This window comes from Lasioglossum baleicum, chromosome 4 (assembly GCF_051020765.1).
Source record: "Lasioglossum baleicum chromosome 4, iyLasBale1, whole genome shotgun sequence".
Taxonomy (NCBI): domain Eukaryota; kingdom Metazoa; phylum Arthropoda; class Insecta; order Hymenoptera; family Halictidae; genus Lasioglossum; species Lasioglossum baleicum.
The window spans coordinates 20,513,141-20,540,551 of record NC_134932.1 but is presented as its reverse complement, the minus strand read 5'-3'; the positions used below and the strand labels follow the sequence as shown (position 1 = coordinate 20,540,551).

Sequence of the window (27,411 nt, the reverse complement as noted above, 5' to 3'; positions counted from 1 at the left end):
TTTATTTACATATATTTAACTGAGTATATATTTATATTATGAAAACAATTTTAAACATATCGAGTAATTTCAACTGTACATATCATAAACAATAAGTATTTATAACGTGAACAATCGAGCAAAGGGACCAATTTATTATTAAATCATTAAATTAGATATACAAATATACAAAACATCGCGCTATTCAATTAATAGTTAATCATTATCCAAAAGTTATGTTATTTAACTTTAAAGTCACTTATTGCCTACATTGTTTTCACTAATAAAGAGGTCTACAATATTTACACTTACAAGTTACAATACCACCTAGCTATTTACACAAAACAAAATGATACATTATTGTATCAGTTGTTTCCAACGTATGTCACGTTAATTATTAATATGCACATACACAGTAACCAATATCAAATACAAGGGAAAGTGTATGTGTTTACATATATATTTAACAGCTTAAACTGTTTTTACTGTAACGCCTAATAATATTATTGCTTCGAAGCACATTATTTTGCCGTTTGTGCAGGATTTGTGTCAACGTACCCAGAGTAATAGAACAAATCATTTGATCGGTAATTACAAAGACAATAAATATTAAACTATAATTTTTATATTTGTCAACATCATCTGGATCTTCGTCAAGATATGTAAAGTGTAGCCAATACAAGCAATGGGCATTATTCAGATCTCTTGTTAACCCGATGTCCCGTCGGCATTTGTACTACTACTCTGGTAATTCACAGAAATTTTATTTCTTGACTCGTAAAGGATGAAGTATTCTGAGTTGCATACTATGCAGTATTATCGTTTCAGCATTTATAGTTAGTGTGAGACATCCTCGTCTTATGTTTAGTTACATTGGCCATTAAAATTGTTCTTACATAACAATGCGTCCAGAGAAGCGTCGCATTGAAACAAATAAATTTGTCCTATAAAAATAACTCTTGAGTGAGTTAAATTCAGCAACAAATGTTTTGCTTCTAGTCTAAACATCAACGGTTAGTGTTCTCTGTACAGTCGAGTAGGAATCTTGCTCCTTCATATCATCATCATATTGTCCTCGTCGTATAGTAAATATAATGCCAGAAAATAAGCAAAAATATATTTCTGTGAATTGTCATTTCTTTCGCAAACATCTTTTCGTTTTTTTTTTCAACGACTTCCATCAACTTGCGCGCATGTTCGAAGCCAGAGAAACACGAAAAATCCACGGACACAAAACAAACGCTTAATCTTGTTTTCCCGTTCTTTGTCAATGTATATTCAAGGTTTGTTTTTATGCATAAAAAATGACGAGAAACTATACGAATTGAACGAAGACGCACGTAGTAAACATATTGGCAGTGTTAAAAACTTTCACGATCGGTGCATCAATTTTCTTTAAAGTTAATTGAATCATCTGTGACGACGAATTGCACAGACAAACGTTCACAAGTTGTCACCTTTAAGATTACATTTTACAAAACACAGAGATTTTTGCTGGTTGACTGGCTCTCGGCACGATATTCTCGTAACGTTTTCTTCTGTACAAGAGTAGAAAAACTTGAAAGATATTCTCTTGGGAGTTCACTTTTAGAAACTGCTTCAGCCGCAGTAGAAAAAAGAGGCTTGATATGCGAGTATTTACATATTTAGTAGTACCTGTATCTTTAATACTGTCTCTCTCTGTTTACGACGTAGAAATATAATTTTCTCCGTCCCAAGTTAGCAAATTTAAAATCTTCGTACAAACTACATTGAGTATTTTACGATTACTGCTTTAGTTGAGATAACAGACAAACCTTTAGGCAGTAAAAGGACTATATATATCATGTGATTTTGCTTGAGATTCGTTTCTACAAGTATCTGCTGCGGATACGTTTTCCGTCACTGAGAGAAAATTCTTCGGACACTGCTTGCTTAACAATTTTTACTTTAGTGTGCGTTCTAAAGTACTATCTAGAGTCTAAAGTATCGAACAGTGGAGTATATGTAAACATTCTTCCAGGCTGAAACTACAAATAGTTGGCTATTGTGAAACTTGCTTATAGCATCGCGGTTTTCTCTCAGTGGTACCCCCGTACATACCAGTTCTTTCGTAGACATCGTGGAAAGCATTCCTGTCGTCAGTCTTTCGATTACCATAAAAAAAGAACGTATGGCCATTACTAATCCGTTCAATGCTCACAACACCCATTCAAGCAGTCGAGTAACAATACAATTTTTATCACTGTTATTTATACGATTGCGTGATAAAAGTGACTAGTACTTTCTTTTTAGTACCTCGAAAGCTCGCTAGTTTCTTCATACATGCATTATCTACGTCTAACAAGAACTGCGTTTATTTTTCTAGTTTATACTGCATTTTTCTCAGTTTTCATGCTTATTAACACGATCGCTTTAAATAATTCTTTCATTCCCATTGTTCGCTATAATTTCTTAACACGTTCTCTCTCAGCTGGATGACGATCATTCTGCCAAAAAACATTTGCGTTAACATTGCTTCTGTGCAATATAATCTTCATTACGTGAACTCGATTAATTTAATTTAACAATATTCCTCGAACCATTACTTGGATCAAACAACGTTCATTATTTACTAGAGGAGTCTAAACGATAATACCTTGTCACTCCGTGCAGTGATCTGATGAAACAGTGAAATAAATTATCGTTGGCGATGCAAACTTACGATTTCTTTGACCGACCCATATACTTTAACATTATATAATGCTACTAAAATTGGACGCATGAAAAACAATTGTAACGTTCTGCTTGCCGGTCGACAGGATCCTATCAATGCCATTGAATCGATGATGCGTTCGTGAGATGAGATTTGATGATCATAGAAATCAATTACCTTCGTCCCATACATGTGACGAGCGCTTAGGATCGTTTGCGTTCCCGATGAGCGAGACTAAGTGCAATATCTAGTTTCCGCGAGGGAAGGAAGCCGGGCTAATTATCCTCAATGAAACCTTACAACGGTTTCTTAAATATTGAGTAACGTGCATTCGAGCCTAGATCGTGGAGCAACGATTAAGCGCATCTCGTTCGAGGTTCATAGGTCAATGTATGGTACGAAGGTAGGCCTGTCTCAGGACGGTTGAGGTCGTGTACTCTTTTTGCTGCTACCAAACGTGAACCAGGTGCCGACCTTTCGTCCCAACGAGTTTGTCGCGCCTTGTCCAACCATGGTTGGCATGTCGTAAGCGGACTCTCTTTTGTACGTTTTGTCTACAATGATAAAAGGTAGAGAATTAGGTGGTACTCTTTCCTCTATCAGATTTCTGTGGTATCGAAACTTTTCGATCGTCTTACTGCGAGGTTTGATTGGCGGTCTGTTCTGCTGTCTCGCTGCCACGAGCCTTGCCAGTTGTCTGGCTGCAGTTGGGAACTCCAGTCCATCGTTTCTATCCTGAGCAACTAGCCTCCGTTCCTCCGCCATAGCTGCCAACCACCGACGCTTCTCTTCCGCCGTGCGGCAACAGAAAAGCAACCATTTGTCTCGGACGCAGCTGTATATTTTTAGACAATGCCTCACTGTTACCCCCGATTGATGATCTGCAAATAAATATTCAGTGTTACAAAAAATCGATTTTCCTTTTATTGTACTTTTTCAAAGTGTAGAACCGTGTAGAACCCGAAATGACGAAGCTATGACTTTGAATTACCTTTTCCGTCGGGAACGTCGATCACCTCACTCGTGTCGAGGTAAATGCGACCTTTAAATACATAAGTGTTCCGTTTTAGAATATCCTTTTTACAGTAAACTAGTTGATGGTCGAACAGAAACAAGGTGATGTTGTTCGTCCACATGCCAGTCGTGACTCTCATCGCCTCGCCTTGATAAATTAACTGAGATGAGACTTCTATGAGGTCCTCGCCCTGAAATAAACGCATGAAACGTGTCATTGAAACGTTATACTTAGAAAGGACTTTTAAGAGATATAGGGAGACAGAAAAAGTGTACGAAAAATTCGTACCTCCCAGCCTTCGACCCTCAATTGCCAAGCAGCCAACTTCTCAAGACTCTCCATTCGCCTTTTCCTTTCGTTGATCAAAACCGCGACTCCTCGCATCGCTTCGAGGGCCTCCTGGATTTTATGGTAATCCGGGTGATCGGCTTTCGTGTATTTCAACAGTTCCGCCAATTGGAGCGGATATTTACATATCCGTTGCACGGGCGTCAACAGATAGCCGTCCAAAGGAATTTCGATCAAGCCTCTCATTAGTCTACAGGCTTCGAAGAATTTGCTATAACGATTATGCTGGTACAGCTCTTGCAGCGTGACAGTGGCCATCGGATGACTGTTGCAGTATTCCGAATACATACGAAATCCTGCCCTCTGCAAAATCAATCGTAGATTATAACCCAATGAATAAATTACGCTGACAAAATTGAGTTTAGAGCAGCGGTTTCCAACCGGGGAGGCGCCAAAATTTTTAATAAAAAATTAATGTTCATGAGAGTATGAATCTTTGTATTGCAAAGCAATGTATGTGCTTCTACCGTTTGTAACGTCTTATTTATGCGAAACGAGCTTATCGGCACTGGCTGCAATGAAAACCAAATATCGAACCAGGTTAATAGTCGAAAAAGAGTTACGAGTGGCACTCTCCATATTGCCCCCAAGATTTGATAAACTTCGTGCCAACAAACAACAACAACACTCGCATTAAATTTTGATGCATTAGATGTAGTTTAATTAGTAATTAATATAAAAATAAATATGCATGTTCCTATTGTTATAGCAAAACTTTGTTATTATTCTGTTAATTTGTAGTTTTCAGTATTTTAAAATGTGCCTATATTATTATATCGATTAGAAGAAAGGGGGGCGCGAAGAAAAAGAATTTTTTTAGGGAGGCATAGTAGCATAAAGGTTGGAAACCGCTGGTTTAGAACATTCTTACATGATCCAAGAAACATTCGCCGACGCAGCTTTTGTACGGAGCGTTCCAGTCTATCCTGGACTCGAGATCCTTCAGAAACTCGGACTGAAAGTCCAGCAGCTCTTCGAGATTGATGAATATAGTTTCTATTTGTTCTTCGTTGAACATGTCCGTCCGCCGTCGACATTCGGCGATGTATCCCTCTGCGACGTCCCTCAAGATCTTCACGAAGTCTCGCTCGGTTTGGACCAACTCGCGGACCACGCTTGTTCTGACTTGCTCGTTTGACAGCAGCGAGATGCTCGTTCGTCTTCTTAGCTGAGAGTTGGACGTGCTACCGGACGCCATCGCCGCCAAACAATCCTCTACCGTGTCCTCTTGACTGACACGTAACTACAAGAATCGATGTTCCATCTTAATACAAGGAATCTCCGAGGTTTCGAGATTAGTTTGGAATAGAATGAATGTTGTACCCTAACGAACGCAGCCGGGAACCAGCCATGCTCGCCCCTACAGTTACCCCACCACCAATCCTTGTCCAGGTTGTCTAGAACTTCGATCACGTCGCCGGCACGAAAGGCCAGCTCCTCCGGTTCCATCGCTACATGGTCCCAAACAGCTTCAGCCAGGATCACGACCTCCTCGTCCATCGTCTGCTCGAACGACTTCTTTCTGTCCGTCAAGGAGGCGATGGAGGACTCCGAGTCGGACATCATCTCGTCATCTGACGTTCCACCTCTTCCATCCTGTTCATCCTCCGACAGGACATTCCCACCGGGCAATCTCGCACCTGGTTTCAAACAAACCGATTCTCTTTATTCATGAAAATTACGCGATCCTATCGCAATGTTCGATGATCTATTTGTGATACGAGGCTCAGCCAAGTATAAACCGGACCTTTTCTATAATTTTTTATTTGTCTCGCTCGTTAGTCGTTCCAGTTAACGATAAAGCGGTAAAGGGTCATTCCATGCCGAATCGATCACTTTTTGCAGGCACCATCGTCGATTTTGTTCTAAATGAAATATGTTGTAGTCCATGAGAAATTAGGGGGGGGGGGGTGGGTGGTTTAAGTCATCATTTTGCCGGTTTCGAATTTTTTTAGAAATGGCAGGCCTTCAAAGTTTTCAATTTTTGCCCATTTCGGCGGAAACGGGCCTCGCTTACGAATTTTTATCTCGGGAACTGTTTGTCCGATTAAGCTACATTTTTTTTTGTTTTATTCGGGAAGGATTAGGCTATTACAAAATAATTTTTTCGATGAGGGGTCGGAGTGATTTCAATTTTGAAAAAAATATGGCTATATTCCTTGAAGTTTCCCCTTTAAAATGAGCCCTTGAAAAAGATGGTGTCATTCAAATTGGTGTCACAATGAGCTGGTAAAGGACGCCGTGTACCCCCGTTTTAGGTAGAGACAAGATCTTTTTAATCATGACTTCATTTATAGATATTAGTTTTTATACGAATTTTATATGTTCTACAAAAAAGGGGTCGTTGCTCAATGGAAGCCATGAGAAGGTGGTGGTTTTCTTCCCTCGGGGAGGGATAAGGAGAGTTCATGGTAAGAAATATGGATATAGGATCATTGTGTGGGGTAGACCTAAGGATTATGTAAAAATATAAGAAAAACTATTTGATTACACTGAAAACAGAGCCTTCATCATCGCACGAGCAAGTTTTGCATAGCAGTTCTTTATTCGATAATGGGGTAAAGCTATGAAAGCTTCTAGTGCTTCTAATTGGTAATGCTGTTGCAAAGCGACCTTGTAAACAATCAGCATGTTTGTTATTGTAGCCAAGAGTGGTTACTAATATTGTTCTCCAGGTATAAATAGGGGGTTATTTAGTCGTATACAGTCTGCTGGCATTTTCTTGAGACCAGCGATATAGACAACGGACCATAATAGCCGTGCGCTCGACTCGTCTAGCTACCTGAAACGGGGGTACACGGCGCGACGTTCTTTACCAGCTCATTGTGACGCCAATTTTAATGACACCATCTTTTTCAAGGGCTCATTTTAAAGGGGAAACTTCAAGGAATATAGCCATATTTTTTTCAAAATTGAAATCACTCCGGCCCCTCATCGAAAAAATTATTTTGTAATAGCTCAATCCTTCCCGAATAAAACAAAAAAAAATGTAGCTCAATCGGACAGACAGTTCCCGAGATAAAAATTCGTAAGCGAGGCCCGTTTTGGCCGAAATGGGCAAAAATTAAAAACTTTGAAGGTCTGCCATTTCTAAAAAAAATTCGAAACCGGCAAAATGATGACTTAAACCCCCCTAATTTCTCATGGACTACAACATATTTCATTTAGAACAAAATCGACGATGGTGCCTGTAAAAAGTGATTGATTCGGCATGGAATGACCCTAAAGTAGAATAGTCCATGAGGTAACAGCCGAGGAAAAATGGGATGGGCCCATGAATATAAATGAAAGGACAAATGGATGTTTGGACTCGGGGCGTAGATGAATGAATGGAAGTAAGGAATAGAAGAATGAGCGGAAATAATGGTAAACAATAAGGAAACGCAATCTGAATATTGATCACCCTCCTGGTAGTAATGTCGCAGTAACGTATCCTAGGGACGGGGGTGCTGTGAGAGGAGGTGGGATTTCAAGACTACTACAAGATCTACTTTCACTTCCACCCGGTCATATCTACGTAAGAACAACTATGCTGTTGTACAATGCAAAGTCAGTTTCATATTTGACTGACCCTCGTACATTGCGTCATGGTTGCGTAGATTTCGATGTGCGTGTCCCTTTTAAATCGCAATACGAGAAAGCAATGACATATTCGAAAAATCACCCTGCAGATTATCCATCGTAGGCGTTGGCAGCGGAAGATCAAAGAAATTGTTTATGATGTTTGTGTAATGAAGGCCGCTGATCGTTCTCGTTGGAACCTCGCGAGAATGCTTGTTGGTGAAATTCTTCGAAGCAAGATCCTTATTGTCCCCAAGTCTCCTTATCGTTCCGAAAGCTTCGCGAGGCTCCCCGAGAACGATCGGTCTCTACTGTAGCTTGCAAACAAAAGCGTATTCACAGGAAGCAGTCCTTACAGAATGAAGATATTAACACGTTTAATACAGGAGTGTTCCGCATTCCGTACTCTCAAGAACTCTTCTTACAGGTGCGTTCTCTTACAACGATATGAATGCTTTAAGATCGTTACAAGGATGCATGCTTGCTCGGAGCACTCTCGGAAGTGGCGTCTAGAGAAACTGGATACCATTGGAGCGGAAAGTGTGCACTAAAATCTTCGTCAACGGGGTGCTACCGGTGAGTCTCTCCCACCAAGCGAACGAGCAGATATACATATTGAACGAAGTATACAACTATCTCGAAGATACTTGGTCCTCTTATGGATTTAGAGGCCAGCAATATTTTAATATAGATTGCCAAACGTTTTACCAAGCTTCTAATCGAGCAAGTTAGCGACAGCTTGAGTAACATGCTAGTTTCTTCTGAATTGTTTGTAACCTTTAGTTACTCGCACCTCGATTTGTGCAAAGTTGCTCGCATGGGGTCTTGTAGGAGCCCAATATAATGATTCGAATAAATAAAACAACTATTGTTACAATTCCACGTATACAATTCAAATGGAACAACTATTTTAGAGAATTTAAGTAATTTAAATAATTACGCATTTACGAAGACATCGAAACTACCATGACCCCTGCGAGTAACTAAAGGTTAAGCATTTGAACTAGACCTTTTTACATGTCTGTGCAACGAGAAAACAATTTGGTTACTATGTACTTTCTAATGAAAGAGGCAGAAGGATAAATCCTCGGTAGACTGCTCATTTGCTTGGAGCGAGGGGAAGGTAGTTGTTTCTACGTTGGAGCTCAGACAGTGTCAGGAATCTGACTCTCTGTCGACGACTGTTAGCTTTACCTGCAGTTTTGGTGCGCATCAAGGGTGATAGCTGATTGATACCCAGTGGTTGGCTGAGTGAACGCCTCAGATTTGTCCGAGTACTCCTCCCTTTCGCGTTACTGAGATCAAAATAAAATCACCATTAATATTCATCTTCGCCTGTACACGGACGGATAGAGGATCAACAAGCTTGTGTTTACGTAGAAGCATCGATACAACATTCAGCAACGAATTACAATAGGTAAGTATATACACACGACAGGTAGAACATGTCTATACAGAGTGGTTCTGCAGATCGGGCTACCTCGAACAACCGCTTTTATCTCACTTTGTCCTCTCGCATCACTGAAATTCTACAGAGTTTTTTGGTGAATGGTACCGGGGGAGATTTCGAGCATTTACTTGTGTCGAACGTCAAAAATCATTAGAGGAACGTGTACCATTCATCATTGAACGTCCTACGTATCTTTTTGCGAGTATCAGTCGACTATTTCTAGAAATTTGTATACCCTCGGTTAGCATCTAATTTCAAATTTAGACTAAGAGGATCGAAGGAAATCGATTTCGAACGATAACACTCTGTCAAACAACAAATTTGTTCCACAACTACTGTTGGGTGGTTCGTATAGAGTTTTTCGCGCTGATTACAAATCTGTTCTTAATTTTTTTCCTATACGCAGAGTTTTTGAGGAACATGGCTTTGAAAAAAAACATATTTTTCAACTTTAAACAAATATTGTGGTGTTATTATAAAAGATATTGAATTATTCTTTACAGCAAAAGATTCTGTAGACTTTCCCGAATACAGCGATATCCAATATTAATACATTATGATTGTTTAAACATGTTTAAACAATCGCTAAAGGCGGAGAGACCCCACTTTTGCACCAATTCTTGACGATATTTTTGAATTTATCTCAAAAAATAAGGATCCAGCGGAAAATCGAACTACACCACGCGACAGAGCAGACTTTTATCTTGAGAAACCACCATTTCAAGTTTGCATGGTCGACGTTTTTTTCGAACCAGAAAGCAAAATATCTTCGCCCGACATGAGTCGCTGCCAGTGGCGCTCACCGCAACCAGAAGACATTTTGCTTTCTGGTTCGAAAAAAACGTCGGCGATCCAAACTTAACAGGGTGGCTTCTCAAGATAAAAGTCTGCTCTATCGAGTGGTATAGTTCGATTTTCCGCTGGACCCTTATTTTTTGAGATAAATTGAAAAATATCCTCAAAAATTGGTGCAAAAGTGGTGTCTCTCCGTCTTTAATCATTGTTTAAACATATTTAGCCAATCATAATGTATTAATATTGGATATCACTGTATTCGGGAAAGTCTACAGAATCTTTTGCTGCAAAGAACAATTCAATATCTTTTATAACAACATCACAATATTTGTTTAAAGTTGAAAAATATGTTTTTTTTCGAAGCCATGTTCCTCAAAAACTGTGCGTATAGGAAAAAAATTAAAAACAGATTCGGAATCAGCGCAAAAAACTCTATAGGAAGGACCCAACAGTAATTAGGAAACATAAAAAAGTTGAAATTTGTTGCACAGTGTAATCAAATGACTTACAATTTAAAAAAACAACGTGAATTCTACGAACGAAACGAATTACGCAAATAAAATTCAAATACTTTCACGGTGGTTTGGCTATCGAAGGGAAAGAACCACTCCGTACATGGTTACGCGTGGCAGTCCAACTTGTTTTACGAGGAAAAATGGAAAAGAAGGTGGTTTGTTATAATACCCGTCTACCTACCACTATTCTCCCTCGATTTACTGGAAAGGTTCGAGAATAAAGAATTTAAATTTCCTTCAAGGACATTTTTCAAGGATTTGTTTTGATGATTGTCTAATGCCGTGCTATGATTCGTTTCGATCCGAGCAGAAACGAAGAACAAGGAGAAAAGAAACAGCAAGCCGTTCGCACGACGCCCGCCCGTGCGAGATCGGTCGAGAGATTCGCGAAAACGTGACAAAAAAAAAAGAAATCGAAAGAAGCACCTAGATTTTTCCATCGGTCGGAGGTATGGCTGGTCTCATCTGCGATGTACGCAAGTACTTCACATCAAACCCAAGCAATCGTCATGTGCGTATACACATGCCCGTAATAATAATAATAATAATAAAAGTTCAACAATAAGACTTCCAGCTACAGTAATGTCTCGATACATGCGAAAGAGATCTGCACGATATTGGTGAAAAATTTCGTCTTTAATAATATAATTCTAACCCACCGACAATACTTTTGAGTTTTTAATTATTCCTATTTGAAAACTTTTACCGATATACTTCTGACATTGTTCTGATTAAAATGAGACCAAACACGATATAATTCGGAGCTTTGCTTGAACCTCGATTATCCGAACTGACGATGAATACGTGTTTCACGCGTAAATGGTTCAAGCTACAGCGATTCGTGTACAAAACGATTCACTGTACAAATCAAAGACGATTTAATCGAACATTGCAACTAGGAAACTGTTCTATTATCCGAACACTACTGCACCACTGGCTAGATCTAAAGTGTATCGTGTTTGGATTCATATTAATCAGAAAAATGCTACGAATATGACGGTAAGAATATCACAAAAGAATGATTGAAAACAAGAAAGCATTCTCACTGGATTATAATAGTATCTACTATTCTACCGATGGCGCCAATGTTTTTTATCTTATTCCACGTTTGACGCCAGCGGTGAAAGATTAGGGAATAGTCTCCGCGTACAATATAAATGACATGTCAGTTCTGAAGTTTCCACATATATCGAGACGTTACTGTATTCTTGAAAAACGTAAATTCCCGGTAGACGTCGATTGCTCCAAGTTTTCGAGTCTCGGTCGGGGAGTCGACGAGACACGTTCCGTTGCTCGCAGATGGCGAAAAGTCAATGAGGCGTTTTGCGATAAGGGTGCAAAGACCGCGGGACGGGTCTTAGCGTTTGGACGCACCTTCTCAGCGTAACGATGTCATGGGAGGAGTGCCTCGGGCTGAGCCTGGGAGGCCTCGTCTTGATAGGCGAAGGAGTTGAGAGCATCCTGCGGTAATTGTGCGCGTGGCTGTAACCGGACCTCGTGTCCCACTGCAGTAACCTCTGACCTCCTAAATCGCTGTTCGTCCGACGTACATGCTGGTGCCTCGACGATGTTCGGCTCTGCAGGTCCGCCTGAAAGTATCACAACATCCTGGTCATGGTTCGCGTTTGCCTTTGCCACCGGGTACCAAGAAGCGCGAACTCTCCACCGAACATGAGATCGATCGGCATAAGCTGTATCGCCAAGCTGATGTTCAAAGTGGGATCGAAAAGTCTCCGTTACGGTTGCAGATAAACTTCCCTTCTTGCCGTTTTCGAAAGCGGAAAAGATTTTACACGTCATCTTCGAAGAATTCCCTCTGGTAGAACATAGTTGCTCGAGATCGTGAACACGCTTGTTGAAAGAATTATTCGGCATTTATTGAAAACGAGAAATGGTATTGTCTGCTTAAACTTGGTAGAAGTTAAAATGATTACCTGTGCGATTTCGACCTCGCTAGCTAATGTTTGCAAGGTTTTCAGGGTAATTATCCAGCAACTGCCGTGTCAAAAGCATGATCAGGTTCTCGAGAAAGCACGATTTATCCTTGCAAAGTTCCCGAATCTTTTCGATCACACCTTGCACATTCGAATATATTCCACTGTCCGTGTAGAAACACCGTTGACATTCATTCGTTAATGAGACGAAGGATGAAGAGATTGTAACGGTTCACATAGTCACGGACCTGGGCGATCACCTGGCAGATGGTTTCGCTATTTTCTGACCGTTCACACTGGTCGTGTGTTCATGATTCTACAATTTTCCGTTTACATCGGACGGGCTTGGTTCATCGACGACGATGAATTCCTCGAACAAATCGACAGAGACAAGTACACGAGGCTCGAGATCGCGACGCGTATCACGGCCTGGTGTTGATTGCTCGGTCACGTAGATCGAAATAAAGTAAACGACGGGCGAACTATGACTCGGCCGTTCGTACGCGATCCCATAAATCGTGTTCGGTCGGTCGCGCAACTCGATATCAACTAACCAGGACTGCGTTTCCTCTGCTCGTATCCTGGTCAGCGCGATATATTCTCTACTCGCCTATCAGAAACTGCCAGTGATCTGTACAACCGTGGCTAAACCGTATACAAACGTGAGTAATGCGAGTTATTGTTGCCGAAGGAAACAGTCATACGTGCGGCTTGATAATGATTACAAATGTGTGACGCTCTTAACGGCAATTATAAATCATCGCCGGTAGCGTGGCGCGGCCGACCGACCGACAGACCGCGAGTCACGCTCGAATTCAAAGACGAAACACCGGTGGGACAAAAGCCCGCGAACGCTCGAACCGATGATTTATAATATTTTGTGATACCGTGAATGAATCGTCGTCACGTACGTCGCAAGCAGAAGCATTCGTTCCTCGGGACCGATCCTTGATCACCGTTACCAGATTGTGTTAGCTTTTGCGGTGAATTAGTCCTCCAACAATGGATAAGCATTTTGCGTCGGCTGACCATTTCGTAGACCGAGTTGGAAGCACCAAAGACTTTTAAATTTCTATTACGCCACCCCCCAGGACTGTTGAAATAGTTAAAAACATCTGTGTGAAGTTTCAGCACATTATGATAACGGAAAAACGTGCCCTAAGACCCTTAAACACTAAAATAATTAATTTAATGCTCATAAAATCGTTTTTCTCTGTTTTTCTCTGCAAAAGTAAATAAGAGCCATTCTAATGTAATCTTAGAGTCTTGGATAGATGTTCGCGTCGAATGCAAGGTGCTTGTCCATTGGTTTGCGTTGAGCTCCATCGACAATGTTAAAAACAAGTAAAGCGACGATGAGGTTGTCCAAATGATTGGCGTGTGTTATCGATGGTGTTAATGGCTAACAAGGAATACTGCGCGTAGCGGGATTCGGGGGCAAAGAACGACATTCTTTACCTTAAACTTGTCGATCAGTATCTGGTTGATGAGCTCGGACTGGGGTCGTGATTTGTCGGCGACTCGCCTACGAAGCGCTGGAGGGCTGTCGGTCTCGTCTTGGACATCCGTGTCGTGGGACTCGGAGCTATCACCGCCCCCCATCATTCCACCACCACCGCCCCCAGTCAATGCTCCACCAGATACCATCTATATCGTTCACAATTCATTTCATTATTTCGCACTTTTGTCGCAGAGTCCTTCGGTATCCGAGCGACACTCCGAAACGAGAGAATTCGCGGGAACTAATCGGGTCCACAGGCTCGGACGTGCGAATCATTAAAAGCCAGTATCAAACTTCGGTAGTCATTTTTAGGTGAAGCACTGTGTACTTTTCGAGTTTCTGCGACTGGAGTAACTTTCGAGACGTCAATTTTACGAGAATGAAATCTGAGGTACGTGAGAAAGAAAAACGCGTTGTAACGAAAAAGCACGTAAAAATATATCGACCGTAAAACGTTTTCTCTTTTTATCTTGTTGACGCGAACACGGTGTTCTACAGAAGCGGAAATCAAGGGAGTTTCATGTTTTCACGAAATGGGGAAAATGCTTCGAACAATATGTTCCCTGCAAAAAGTTCCTAGAAAGATTTTTCGATATCCAATTTTCTCCGAGAGATACTGGCGTGTAACGGTTCATGTCACTCGTCTTGTTTTATCCGTTCAGTCGCGAGATAGATTAACAATATCTGCACGATTGCGCGTCAATAGCTAGTGGCAATGCAAGTCAATGTGTTTACAATGGATAACAAAAGTAACTTAATACTCATATTTTCAATAATGAAATCACGATAACAGTAATATTTATTCACTTATAAAAATAAACAAGTAGATTACATATTTAATGGTAATGTTGGAAACAAAATTTATCACGATAATCACAGTGATCCGAAGATTCATCAAGATATTCATCTTTCTATACTAAACATACAAAATTTGGTGTGCCAAAAGTAAGTTAAAGTATCGTTTAATAACACTGTCCAACACGAAATTTGTTTCACAATTACATTGTGGTAGTGGTTCTTATAGAGTTTTATGCGCTGATTCCGAATCTGCTTTTAATTTTTTTCCTAGACGAACAGTTTTTGAGAAACAAGGCTTCGAAAAAAAAAAAATTTTCAACTTTAAACAAATATTGTGATGGTATTATAAAGGATATTGAATTGTTCTTTACAGCAGAAGATTCTGTAGATTTTCCCGAATACAGTGATATCTAATCCTAATACATTATGAATGTTTAAACATGTATAAACAATCTTTAAAGACGAAGAGACACCACTTTTGCAGCAACTTTTCAGGATATTTTTGAATTTCTCTCAAAAAAATAGTCTACAGTCTACAGAATCTTTTGCTGTAAAGAACAATTCAATATCTTTTATAATACCATCACAATATTGTTTAAAGTTGAAAAATACGTTTTTTTTCGAAGTCTTGTTTCTCAAGAACTGTTCGTCTAGCAGAAAAAATAAGGGCAGATTCGGAATCAGCGCATAAAACTCTATAAATACCACCATCGCAATGTAATTGTGAAACAAATTTGGTGTTGCACAGTGTTATTAAACGATACTGTACCTTACTTTTGGGCCTTTTGGCACACCAAATTTTGTATATTTATTATAGAAAGATCAATATCTTATCGTGATAAATTTTGTTTCCAATATAAGTGAATAAATATTACTGTTATCGTGATTTCATTATTGAAAATATGAGTATTAACTTACTTTTGTTATCCACTGTATATTCGAGCAAAAATTCATCTTGAAAAAGATTAAGCATTACACAGGTCGTTCGTTTCGTCTATCAATCACCTCCGCGATCTGTTTTAGCAGAAGTAAACTTTAGAATTACGCCGCAGAGAGGTTGATTCCCCCGAGATCTCTCACCTCGATTTGTATTCCGCTGTCCCCGCTGTTGCATTTCGCATTTCTGGCAGCCTTGCTACCCTTTTTCCTCTCCTTGCTACTTCTCCACACAAGGGGGCCGAATCTGGAAACGGAGAATTCACTTACAACGACGATCTCGACGAGCAGGGAAAATTAGAAATTCGCGAGAGCACGGCTGCGACATCAGTTCGGAGAGATTCGACTGACCGGAATTTTTGGTCGTTGCTGGTGTCCTCCTTGTGCTGAGGGGTTTGCTCGGCGACGATCGTTTGTTCACGTTCTTCCTCCTCGTCCAGTGGCCCGGATCCGTCGTTATCGTCCGGCGGACACTCGCTCTCGTTGCTCTCCTTGCTGCCCTTTTTGTGGAATCTCAAGGAGAAGCTCTTCCTGAATTTCTGCAGAACGCTTTCTTGCTGGCTCTGCGTGCTCGACCGGGGAGGATTCTGGCCGCCGGAAGCGGTCACGATATTGCCACTCAAGGTGGAGGGCTGTTCTTGGAGACGCGAATGGGAAACCAAGGGGATTGTCGCCTCCGCCAGAGGATGCTCGGTTGTTACGTGACCGGTTGTCCCCTCGTCCTCCTCGTCCCCCGACCACTGTCGACTGCACACACAACAGGACGAGACATTATTACCAGATATTTTAGATTTTTATCGTCGGCTTCATTTCTGACGCGCGGTTCGCTGACCACCGATCCAACGAGCCAACGCAACGCTCTGACCACGAAAACGCGGCTACGACCCGTCAGAGAAAACCGTTTCTGGAAATTGATTGTCCGAGAAGTACTCTTCGAAATAACTCAGTTTAATATCGTGTCTCTGGTTCGTGTAGAGTGTAGAGTACAGATCAACATTATCAGGACAAAAGATCATTGAAAGCGACTATTTCACGTTACTTTATTAACGTATCCGTCATCCACAGATTAACCCGGCAGTCAAAGTGTTAAACCCTTGCCGTATTCTAACGAGTCACACTCGTGATGAGGATTTTAGACAAAGTCAAATTTGATTCATTGGTAATAAATATTTAAGCATTAAAAGAAATGTGGCCATACAAAGAATGTAAATTTACTTCTATCTAAACATTTCTGGGTATAAAGACGTCTTAATCACTGTAAAGTAAACTGTAAAGAAATAAATTAAGTGCCATTATTGTATACCATCTCTCATCGATTTACCACAATTATTAAAAGAAACAACACATTTTTATCCGACGTCCATTTCTCACGATCGACTTGGAAAATGTTTATATTGCATAAAGATCCGCGGGCATCACCATTTTATACAATCGTCTAACGTTTTGCAAGCTGATTTCTCTTTCGTAAGAACCGCGTGGTTTTTCCTCGAAGGTCTCGAGGACTGTGAAAATGGGACACGAACTTTTGCAATCATCCAATATAATACTTTCTTATCAAAGTTGTTCGAATAATCACACGCGGTGCCGTGTATTGCATAAATCATTCTCCTTTGTGAGACTAGGGAAAGAAGCTTAATAAGAAATTATCCGAGACAATGTGCACGTTCGTGTTACACGACAGCAGCGTCGACGGTGCACGCCCAGCTCGGTTTAATCGAGGCACGATTAAACGCGTCCAAGGAGCATCGATCGATTCAATTATCCGCTTAATCAATGGACCATTGTGATCGTGAGTGGAAAATAATTTACGGGCCGCATGAAACTTAACACCGTTTCTTCGTGCTGCGGCCCCGCGGGAGGCTCGCCGTAAAATTGATAGATCACGAAGGTGCGCTCGCCCCGCCGCGCAGCGCTGTCCGCCCGGCAATTTACCTTGCCTGGACAAGTCCTGAACCCGGCCAGCTGACGAGGCGACTGTCCCGAGAGGTCTGCATAACGGAAACGAACCCGTCACGGAACGACCACCCGTCCACGGAGTCAATCAGACGCTTTGGAAACGGAAACCCGGGGTCTCGACGCGAACATATCGAAATCGCTTCGCGGACGGTGTTCCATTACCATTTCGCGAACTACAATACTGTATCGCGTTCCCCGAACGCGGTTGACTTATCGCTAGACTGCTGATCGTTATACGTTTGACAAAAATGAGTAGGGGACTGCTGTAAAGGTTGGGACGCCGTCTAAGTTGGGACAGTGCTTTTTCTTTATATTAGGTCAATCGGAAAGTTCCGTCCGTTTAGCGTCGAGTAGCTGTAGCTCGAACTGTCGTTAACTATAACGTCTAAAGTAATGTTAACTTTTTAGTTTGGACATCTTTCAGTAAAATTCAATACATAAGAATATGCGCTTGCATCAATAACATCGTTTTTTCTACATTAAAAATGTCGGAATTTGAGCCGAGTAAGCGTCATTTGCGTGAAGTGTTAATCCTCTGCTTCAATTGGAAGAAAACTGCAGCTGAATCTCATCGAATGATTGTAGACGTTTATGTTGTTTCCGATAAAACATGTAGAGAATGGTATCGACGCTTTAAAAATGGTGATTTTACTGTGGAGGACAAAGAGCGTTCTGTACAGCCACGAATATTCGAAGACGAAAAATTGCAGGCACTGTTGGATGAAGATCCATGTCAAACGCGAAAACAAATTGCAGAAGCGTTAAATTCTGCTCAATCTGTCATTTCCGATCGTTTAAAAACCTTGGGGAAGGTCTACGAGGAAGGAAAGTGGGTTCGATATGAACTCAAGTCAAGAGACATTGAAAAGCGAAAAACCATCTGCGAAATTCTGCTTGTGAAACGTCAAAAAAACGCACGGAATTTTCCGATTGACCTAATATTAAGGGGGTAGACTAGTTTTCAGGATTGCAACGGTGCCGGATGCGCCTTCTCATTTCTCGATAATGCAAATATGGGGATTTTCAGTAGCAAAAACGAGCATTCCGCACCCTTGCAATCCTTGAAAAACGAGTTAACCCCTTAACGCACTGGAAACACCAATGCCACGGTTGTCAGCTTTATTTTCGTTTATAAACAATCTCATCGTGAGCACTAGAAGCAACAAGTCGTGTCCAATGTAGCTTGGTTGAACAGATTCGAAACTTTTATGAATATCGCTGAAAATTCTCTGATTTTTCCTAATCATTATTTTTTTTACCTTTAAAATCAATTATCCTGTCCTCTAATATTATTCTTAAATATATTAATTAAATATATTATTCTTAAATAGTTACGAATTTAATAAAGAAAGTGCTTAAAACCTACTATGCAGTTCTGATTTCCACGACTCGAGTACTACTTGTGAAAGATTCGATTCCTTCCAGCATACATCGAAGTACTTGGAAGTATCTTCTCGAAACTTGTAAGTACTCATTCCGAGATTCGATATCAGTTTGTATAAAATGAATACTCTTCAAATATAATCATTGAAACATTATTGCTTTGAAGTAGTAATCGAGACCCATGAAATGAAACTTGGTTATTGAAATTGACTCGGATTCGTGAGTACATATTGAACTTGATCTCACCCCAGCTATAACTTTTTAAACGTTAACGATATCGTTATACCTTCTACAGCGAAAACGTAGCTGGTAACTATACCTTTCTAACGGTATACATTTTTTTTTTAAAAACGAAACTTGTCTCAGCCTTTATGACAGTTTCTTAGACGCCATTCGAAACAGTAGAAAAGTTCAAAGAATTACACGTGGCATTCTAGTGTGATCGTTTGGAAAAATCGATTTCTTTTTTCAAAAAATTCGAACGTCAAATTGATTGAAAGTCGCGAAGTCTCGGTAAACAAATAAATCCTTAATTAATTGAGTTCGTCGGCGGAAGTTAAGAATTGGTAGGCGGTTTTTGTCACGAAAAACTTGTTTTCGTAGCACTCGAATGCACTGTAGCATCATTGTTGTCCACTCGACGCGAATAATTCCAGTTTCTAGTTAATCGTTAATAATGTTCGCATCACAATTAATATTCTATCGATTAAAAAATATATCTGTTTATAGATATAGGAAAGACTCTTTTTTTTTATCCGACTGTTAATTCATTAAGAAAAACGCGTTCTGTGTCGGGAAACGGGAGAGCGATAAATTAAAACATCGCGCGGTGCAACAGATGTTATGATTTTTCATTTTCCCGACAACGTTTCCTCGTCGACTCGTTTTTCCGTGTCAAACGAATGAAAGAGCATCGTGTAGCGTCACGTACCACATCATAGAGGCGATTTTGATCGAGTTTTTCTCCTCCGGAAGAGCTTTTATCCAGCGCAGTTGGTTGTTAGTCGCTCGAACAACATTTTTCAGTCCCTCGGGGATCCATTCCTCCTATTTCGGTGTCCGAGAGTCCCTTGACACTCGCCGTGCGAAACAACGCGTAAACGCAGTTCCTCCTGGACACGGACGACGAAGTTGGCGCACGCAAAACAAACGACGAAACCGGCCGATTATCTCGATGAAAAGCACCGAGGAAAACTCGTTCCACGACTCGGCGTCAGTCGATTTAACACGTCAAGAGTCTCGAAATTATTATGCACACGAAGAACCATTTGCGACCACTTTTAGACAGGAAATGCGTCGAGTGGCGGTCCGCAGACGACTGGAAACCTTCAGACGGCACACCAAACTACGTCCATGTGTTTCCCCTCGTGTGTCGCTCGTACACTTACACAGCCACCGCCGGTATAACGATATTCATGGAAACCTTCCTGCATTAGAATTTATTCCACGATAAAGGTCTGCCACTTGCGCCCGAATGAGGAACCGTCACTTGTTGATCCAAGGAAACGATCACGTACACGCACCTTGCTTCCTCGCTATCACCGGAACGGAACAAATCGATATACCGTGGACAACACAGCGGATAGTATAGAAATACGCTTCGGTATCTCTTCACGTTCAAGTTTAAACGTTAAAGTCTGCAATAGCTAGCGACTTTTTCACACAAATGAAACACCAAAGTTCAAGGCTGGTAAAGCATGCAGTCTTCCACGGAAATAAACAGTGGATTACGTAATAAAGGAGCAACTTTCACGCAGAAGTTACAATTGGAAGTTTAAGACCGGAAACGAGCAAAGTCTGCAGTTCTTCTTCGAAGGTCCACCGCGGATCACGCGATAAATGCGTTCGAGGTACTTTTACGCAGAACTCGAGGATGAAACGTTCAAGTTTAAGAGCGTAAACGATGAAAGTCTTTAGCTCCCTTTTAAAAGTAAACCGCAACGGATGCACTGAACTCGAAGAGTGACACTGAAGCTCTCTGCAAAGATACACGGTGTAGCACACTTACACGGAACGTAAAAGTGCGAGAGCTGATTAAACGGTTAATGTTTTTAGCTGCTTCGCAGGAGTAAACCGCGGATGACACGACACTTATCGAGCAGCTTCACCAGAGGAATGAAAATTGGAGCACTAAAGCTGAAGATATTTCCCGAAACCATGGATCACACAATACTTTTGCACAATGAGATTAAAACACCACAGTTCAAGGGTGGAAACGGGCAGAGTACGTAGCTCCTCTCCGGAGGTAAAGCACAATAGAAGCACTCGAGTGTCCCCAGGACGGGGATGAAAATTGAAACACAGGTTTAGCGGTGGCAAGAGCGAAGTGTGCTCTGACAGACGAATGGTGTCGGGAGGAAGTGTCGCGTCCGATGCTGCGATTCCTCGAAAAGAGAGAAGCGTGCGAAAAGCTGTGGGGGGAAGAGGGCCACTCTCGAAAATAAGAAAATCGCCTGGAACCACTCTTCCACAGGAAGTGCATTGAACGGCGAGCTGCGGGCGACTGAAGGCACCGGCGATGTGCACACAGGCCCACGCCGTTCACATGTTGTCCCACGTGTGTGCGTGCACACCGGGGTTTGTGTGCCAGTGCACCTCGTGAACTCTTCCGAGAACAGATTTCAAGGGTCGCTTCAGGTATAAACCGAGGGTTGCACGCTGCCCCCACCACCTCTGCTTTTGTCGCTTCTTCTTTTTTCCCTTTCTTTTGCTCTCTCTCTCTCTCTCTCTCTCATCCTCTCTCCTTTCACCGCGTTTCTACCCTCGTTCCCTCCTTCGTTCTCTCGTGGGCGGGAGAGGAGCGGCCAAGGAGAGACGCCGGCCTCCACAAAAGGTACCATTTATCCATTGTAGTGACAGTGGTTCCCTGCTCCTCTCTCGTTCCTCATTTAATCGGCGGAATTTCCCCCCTCTCTCTCTCTCTCACTCTCTTCTTTTTTGCCTCTTCCTTTTTTCCTTGGACACGCCACCTTCCGACGTACAAATTTGACACGCTGCACCTACCTCGCATTCTGTCATTCTTGCTAATCCCCGTCGGCTCTCTTTTGCTCCTTTTGTGTTCTCACTTCCATGTAAGTAAGTACGCGCAGCCGACTCGCTTCGCTTTCGATATCTATGCCTTCGATCTTACAGACAAAACGGTCTTGCGTCGTAGATCTCTGATCGTGTGTGTAGGCTCGCCTGGAAGCGTGAAGTTCGATCTTTCCGGGAGATTCTTAAAGCCACTCTAACGAGCCACACAGGTGGCGCGGAATTAGCCGGAAACACTGTTGTATTCAATGTTGAAATTGTGTTCGAATGTTATCTCTTTGTCCCCGGGGCAGTTCTTTAAAACGATCTCCACATTATAAGAGAAAATGCTCCATCACTAAAAACTAATGTTCTTAGATCTTTTATGTAATTAACATTCATGCGTCGTTGCTGGTGATTGCAGATTGTTAGTCATTTTAATTTACTTCTGGTATCGATCTATTTTATATAGTTCCTTTTTCGTAGCTTGTATCAACCATTTACTTCGCACAACATTATTCAGCAGTCGGTTCAGCTACAAGAACATTTACAATTTCAATGGCAACTGGTAACGATCGCGTGAAACACATAAAACCGTTATCGGAGTAAAAAGGTCACGAGTCGGACACATGCAACTCGTTCTGCATCTGATTATCGTTCAAACGGTTAAATTAATTTTTTCGTTAGTGTTCGCTGAAAAAAGGGGCAAAGAAAGGGATGGACCTCCGAGGGCCCCAGAAAGACTTTCAAGGTTCTCCAGGAATCCCCAGGTATCGGGGACTAGAAGCGGACTGACTATTTTTGGTTGCGCAGCTCCATTTATCTACTCATCCTAACTCGTGCGCATGACACGAAAATCGATTGCGTTGCTATCTTAATAACGCTGATTGCAGTAATATTATGCTTCTCGCTTTGTAGTTATCAATCGTCGGCCGCAGACACATTAATTGACACACATTCTCTGCGCGTTCCAATAGTATATTGCTTCCATGAATAGTCTTCCGACCATCATGTACAAGGTGATGCTTCAACACTTACAGGCAAGGAGCAAAACTGAACCAATAACCACAAGTTTTGTATAAATCATTATTTATTGCTACGAATGTAGAAGAATAGCAAAAAATCAACATTATAATCATTTTCATCATAGTTAGAAGTAACTTGAGAAATATTTTTCAATAATTAATGTCTCTTCGCAATCAGTCGAACGGAAAAGCACGCAAGTGAAGTAAGAATAAATATGAAGTCAATTGCTCCGAATTGTGTAAAAAAAAGTCATTTCTGTTTTGAATGACGGCTTGTCATCGCGTAACACGGCGAAAACTTGCAGTGTTGGTCAATCGACAGTGCAGAGAATAAGAAAAAAATACTGTAAAAGTATATTATTAAATGTTGAAGGAAGACCAAAAATATTATCACCGCAGGATGAACGAAGGATTATACGGTTTGTCACATCTGGTGAAGCTTCAAGTTCCATTATGGCTGCAAAATTGTTAAAAGAAGATACGAATATACAAATAAGCCAGTGCACAGCACGAAGAACACTCAAAGGAGCTGAGTTTAGAAGCATTAAGAAAAAAAAGAAGCCAATGTTATCGGAAAAAAATATTAAATGTTGTTTGGAATTTGCTACAAAATATCAAAACTGGGCGACTACTGACTGGGAACGGGTTATTTGGTCAGACGAGACCAAAATTAACAGAATTTGTTCAGATGGCATGTCTTAATGCTGGATTCGTAAAAATGAAAGGCTTAAACCACGACATGTGAAACAAACGTTAAAACATGGAGACGGAACCCTAATGTTCTGGAGGTGCCTAACAGCATTTGGTGTTGGATCACTGCACCGAATTAATGGCATCATGAATCAGTACATGTACAAGGATATTTTACAAGATCATCTCATAGATGCTGTTGAAAATATGCCTTTTGAAGAAAAAAATGTAATTTTCACATGCATGACCGAGACCCTAAGGTCACTGCTAAAAGTGTAAAAAATTGGCTCTGTACTAAATAATTTTCTGTTCTGGATTAGCCCGCACAGAGCTCCGACCTCAACCCCATAGAGAATCTATGGGGCTTATGCTAAGAAGACGACTTCGGGGATTCATATGACTCCCAACCAACTTCAATCACAGATTTGCATGATAGAATTCAAGAACAGTGGGAACAAATATCTCCGGATTATTGCAAAAAATTAGTAGAAAGTATTCTAAAGCAAATTAGTGCAGTTTTACAAGCACAAGGGTTGTGAACGAAATATTAAAAATAAATAATATATTAAATATTGCCAAGTATATTGGACGTGGTGCAAAAATCCGATTCAATCTATTTTTGTTGTCATTGCTAAACGAGGAGACATTAATTATTGTAAAAAATTTCTTAAGTTACTTCGAACTATGATAAAAATGATTATAATGTTGATTTTTTGTTATTCTTCTATATTCCTAGCAATAAATGATGACTTATACAAAACTTGTAGTTATTGGTTCAGTTTTGCTCCTTACTGTAAGTACTGAGCCCGTCAAAATGGCGGATTTCGGATTTGTTCTTTTACAATCATTGAAATTATAGAAGTCCTTTTAGCATTATAAAGGATTCAATTCATTGTCATATTTTCTAAAAATTCAGAGCTTTTCTGACATAATGAATATCGTTGCTACACTATATAAAATTGCTTCTGAGAAAATCGTAATTTATTTCGGTATTTTGACATAATTTAAAGAAAATTAACCTCTTGCCCTACGATTTATTTTACGGTTTTAGTGATTAGAACTTTTTAGTAGATCGCAATTTCCTAAAAAAGGAGTAAATCGATATAAATTGTATGCTGATACATATCGCACCCCCGCAAGAAAAGTGACGCAAGTAAAAACATGGCAATTTTGAGATTATGTCATTGAAAAATATGTATGAAGTGCCCCAACATGTGTGCACGAAAAGCGTCACATCTCTATCTCGCAATTTATCATACTCTTGTCTGAAATTTAAAAGAACTATTATATTTCAATATAAGTTTTATAGCATTCTTTAAGTTGATTTTTCTCTAATGCTGCATTTTTGAGTTGTATCACTTGTCTTGCGGGAGTGCAAAATGTTCTGCACAATGGCTTTATATTAACAAAACCAAAATAGAATTTTATTTCGGTTTAAAGGAAATTATTAACATACATTTTGATAAGGCAAGGGGTTGAAAGAGTACAAAATCTACGAATCTTACAGACCTAATCCGTGTACTGGTTCATCAGTTTCCAATTTCTAAACCATGAAACATTAAGCCACGACCATGAAATGTCTATTCTCATATCCTGTCGGCGACTCCACACTCCACACGACCTGCACGGTACAATAATTAATCATTTCAGAACACATGGAACACGTTGTATCCGTTCCAACCCTTCGCCTCGAGCAATCTTGTCTCAGACTGTGTTATCCCTCGAAACTTTCGTTTTCCATATGTTGTCCAGACTAATGCGATCGTAAACCTATAGGGGTAATTCCCCATACGCGTCTCCACGGACAAAGGCCCATTCTTCCTACTTTTCCGGCTACGCGGCGGTACCAGTGATATTTGGAAATTTCCGAAGCATTCATGCAATTCCAAGAACCGAGGAGATTCGTAAACGAAGGGGAAAGCGTTTACATGGGTGTGACGTAAATCGGGACGAGTTCGTAGACTTCGGGCTTCCTGAAAATTTTTTTATGAGAAGCTCCAGCGAAGACTGGTCACGTTCGAAATATTATTATTTTCATGGGGCACTCCTCGGCAAACTTCGCCACCGTTTTGCCCACGATTTATAACTACCGCGTGCCGGGATGTGCGGCACGAGTGCGCTATACCTCCTTCTTTTTATCGATTTGTGTACTGATCCTACTCGCGCGGGTGTTATAATTCCAGTTTCTGTGGACATTACCGGGAAGTTGGAACGGCCTTGCCGTTTCACCTTCAGGAAACCATTACTTAATCATTCTTAATTAATGAACTCCCACCCGTTTGACACTTTTTACGATAAAATTGCCGTTCGGTTTTTACGATTAATTTGTCCCGGTGTTTAAGTGCTTTTTTAGTGGTATAGAATGATGGTAACTTAGAATACAATGCTAAGTAGGGAAAACGTAAAACATGCAACTTGAGGAGGCGAAGTTTTGTCATATGCACTTACAGTGGGTGTACAAAGTATTCGTACACCTTTTAAAAACTAATAACTTTTTTATAATTGCATCAAATGACCTGATTTTTTGCAATCAATTAGAAGCATTGGTTTACGAAATGATTTGCAAAAAAGATTTTCCAAAAATTATAATTAAAGTACAACGTTACAAGTAAAAATAAAAAAGGCATTTTTTAAAGCTTTTTTATTTGGCTCCTTAATGGAAATTTATAATAAAATATATTTTGTTTGTATATATGTATAAATATATTTTGCTAAAATATATTTATATATTTGTTTTGTAGATCTATGTTAGTTATACACATGCTGAAAAGTTCATCGAAATCGATTTACATACACACGAGCTACAAGCGGTTAAAAATGGTGAAAACTAAAAATTGATTTCATCCCTAATGACTTTGTTACAGTAAAAACAACATTATAATGTTCTTAAATTTTTCTAACCTTTATATTTCATCCAACCAATTTTTTCATAAATGCATAAAGATCCGCAGTCTACTTATGATGTTATATTTATTAATTTTATGTTGTATTTTCATCTTTGAGATTATTTGTTCAGTACTGGCGTAGAATAATTGACTAATCCATGTTATACGTTTATTCAGGGATTGAATCTGAATTTGCATTTTATTTTATGTATTTACAATATATTTCTAAGTAATATAGACCCAATTTAATTGTAAAAAATCAAGCTTTTCTTCAAGAGACTTTCTGATTTTCGTAATTTTCTATTACGAATATGAGAATTGTGCTTAATAAACTTCAAGCAAAATAAAGAAATCATAAAGTCACTAACATTTATAGTAAATGGACGAGACACTCCCTTAAATCGCGGAGGAGTATTTCTTAGCAGAAATGTTGACCGGGTGGTTTAATATTTCAGCAGGATCATGAATTAGCGGGTAAAACCGTGAGCGAAGCACTCCGCGAAAAATTCTTCCCGCGAGGATAGTTTTCGGAATAGTGTGCGGAAATGCAAGGGGCGGAGTCGATAAACAGAAACTCCGTGCTCCTTCTACTACGGGAAAAGTAGGAAGTTTTCAGCGTGCGGCGCGGCGGTTAGGGTAAAAAGTTTCTATCTCGATCACATCGGAGCGTCAGACCGCGCTGGGGAATATTAAAAGATAACGCTGTTCCTCGAGGAGACTTTCAAAAGTCGTCTATCTCTCGCGCGTCGAATTACCAAACAATCTGGAAAGATAATTCAAAGCGGCTCTCTTGAACGCGTCCCGAACGGAAAGTGGGGCGGACGAGCCGATTTTAGTTGATCACGGCGAACCGAGAATGCTCTGGTCCAAAGGATTAGAAGTTCGAAAGGAAAATTTAAATCGTCCGGAAATAATCGCTTGAGACGTCAAACCGGAAACGTTGATCCACACTCGCGT

The 27,411-nt window shown here is 40.5% G+C and overlaps 1 protein-coding gene across 5 annotated transcripts in view; it reads right to left on the bottom strand.

Annotated features, from left to right (window-relative positions):
* Positions 1–1,124: 1,124 nt before the first annotated feature.
* Positions 1,125–27,411, bottom strand: part of Rhogef3 (Rho guanine nucleotide exchange factor 3) — a 244,696-nt gene continuing 218,409 nt past the window's right edge. For 4 of the 5 annotated variants that reach the window (XM_076422055.1, XM_076422056.1, XM_076422057.1 and 1 more), the window contains 11 exons: positions 15,858–16,253; positions 15,651–15,753; positions 13,730–13,918; positions 11,712–11,926; positions 8,772–8,872; positions 5,340–5,656; positions 4,888–5,259; positions 3,957–4,319; positions 3,645–3,858; positions 3,292–3,534; positions 1,125–3,207 (listed from right to left, as the gene is read on the bottom strand). In XM_076422055.1, coding sequence (XP_076278170.1) covers positions 3,068–3,207; positions 3,292–3,534; positions 3,645–3,858; positions 3,957–4,319; positions 4,888–5,259; positions 5,340–5,656; positions 8,772–8,872; positions 11,712–11,926; positions 13,730–13,918; positions 15,651–15,753; positions 15,858–16,253 — 2,653 coding nt within the window. In that variant the 3' untranslated portion in view covers positions 1,125–3,067. The remainder of the gene's footprint in view (positions 3,208–3,291; positions 3,535–3,644; positions 3,859–3,956; positions 4,320–4,887; positions 5,260–5,339; positions 5,657–8,771; positions 8,873–11,711; positions 11,927–13,729; positions 13,919–15,650; positions 15,754–15,857; positions 16,254–27,411) is intronic. The other variant, XM_076422058.1, reaches the window with a different exon arrangement.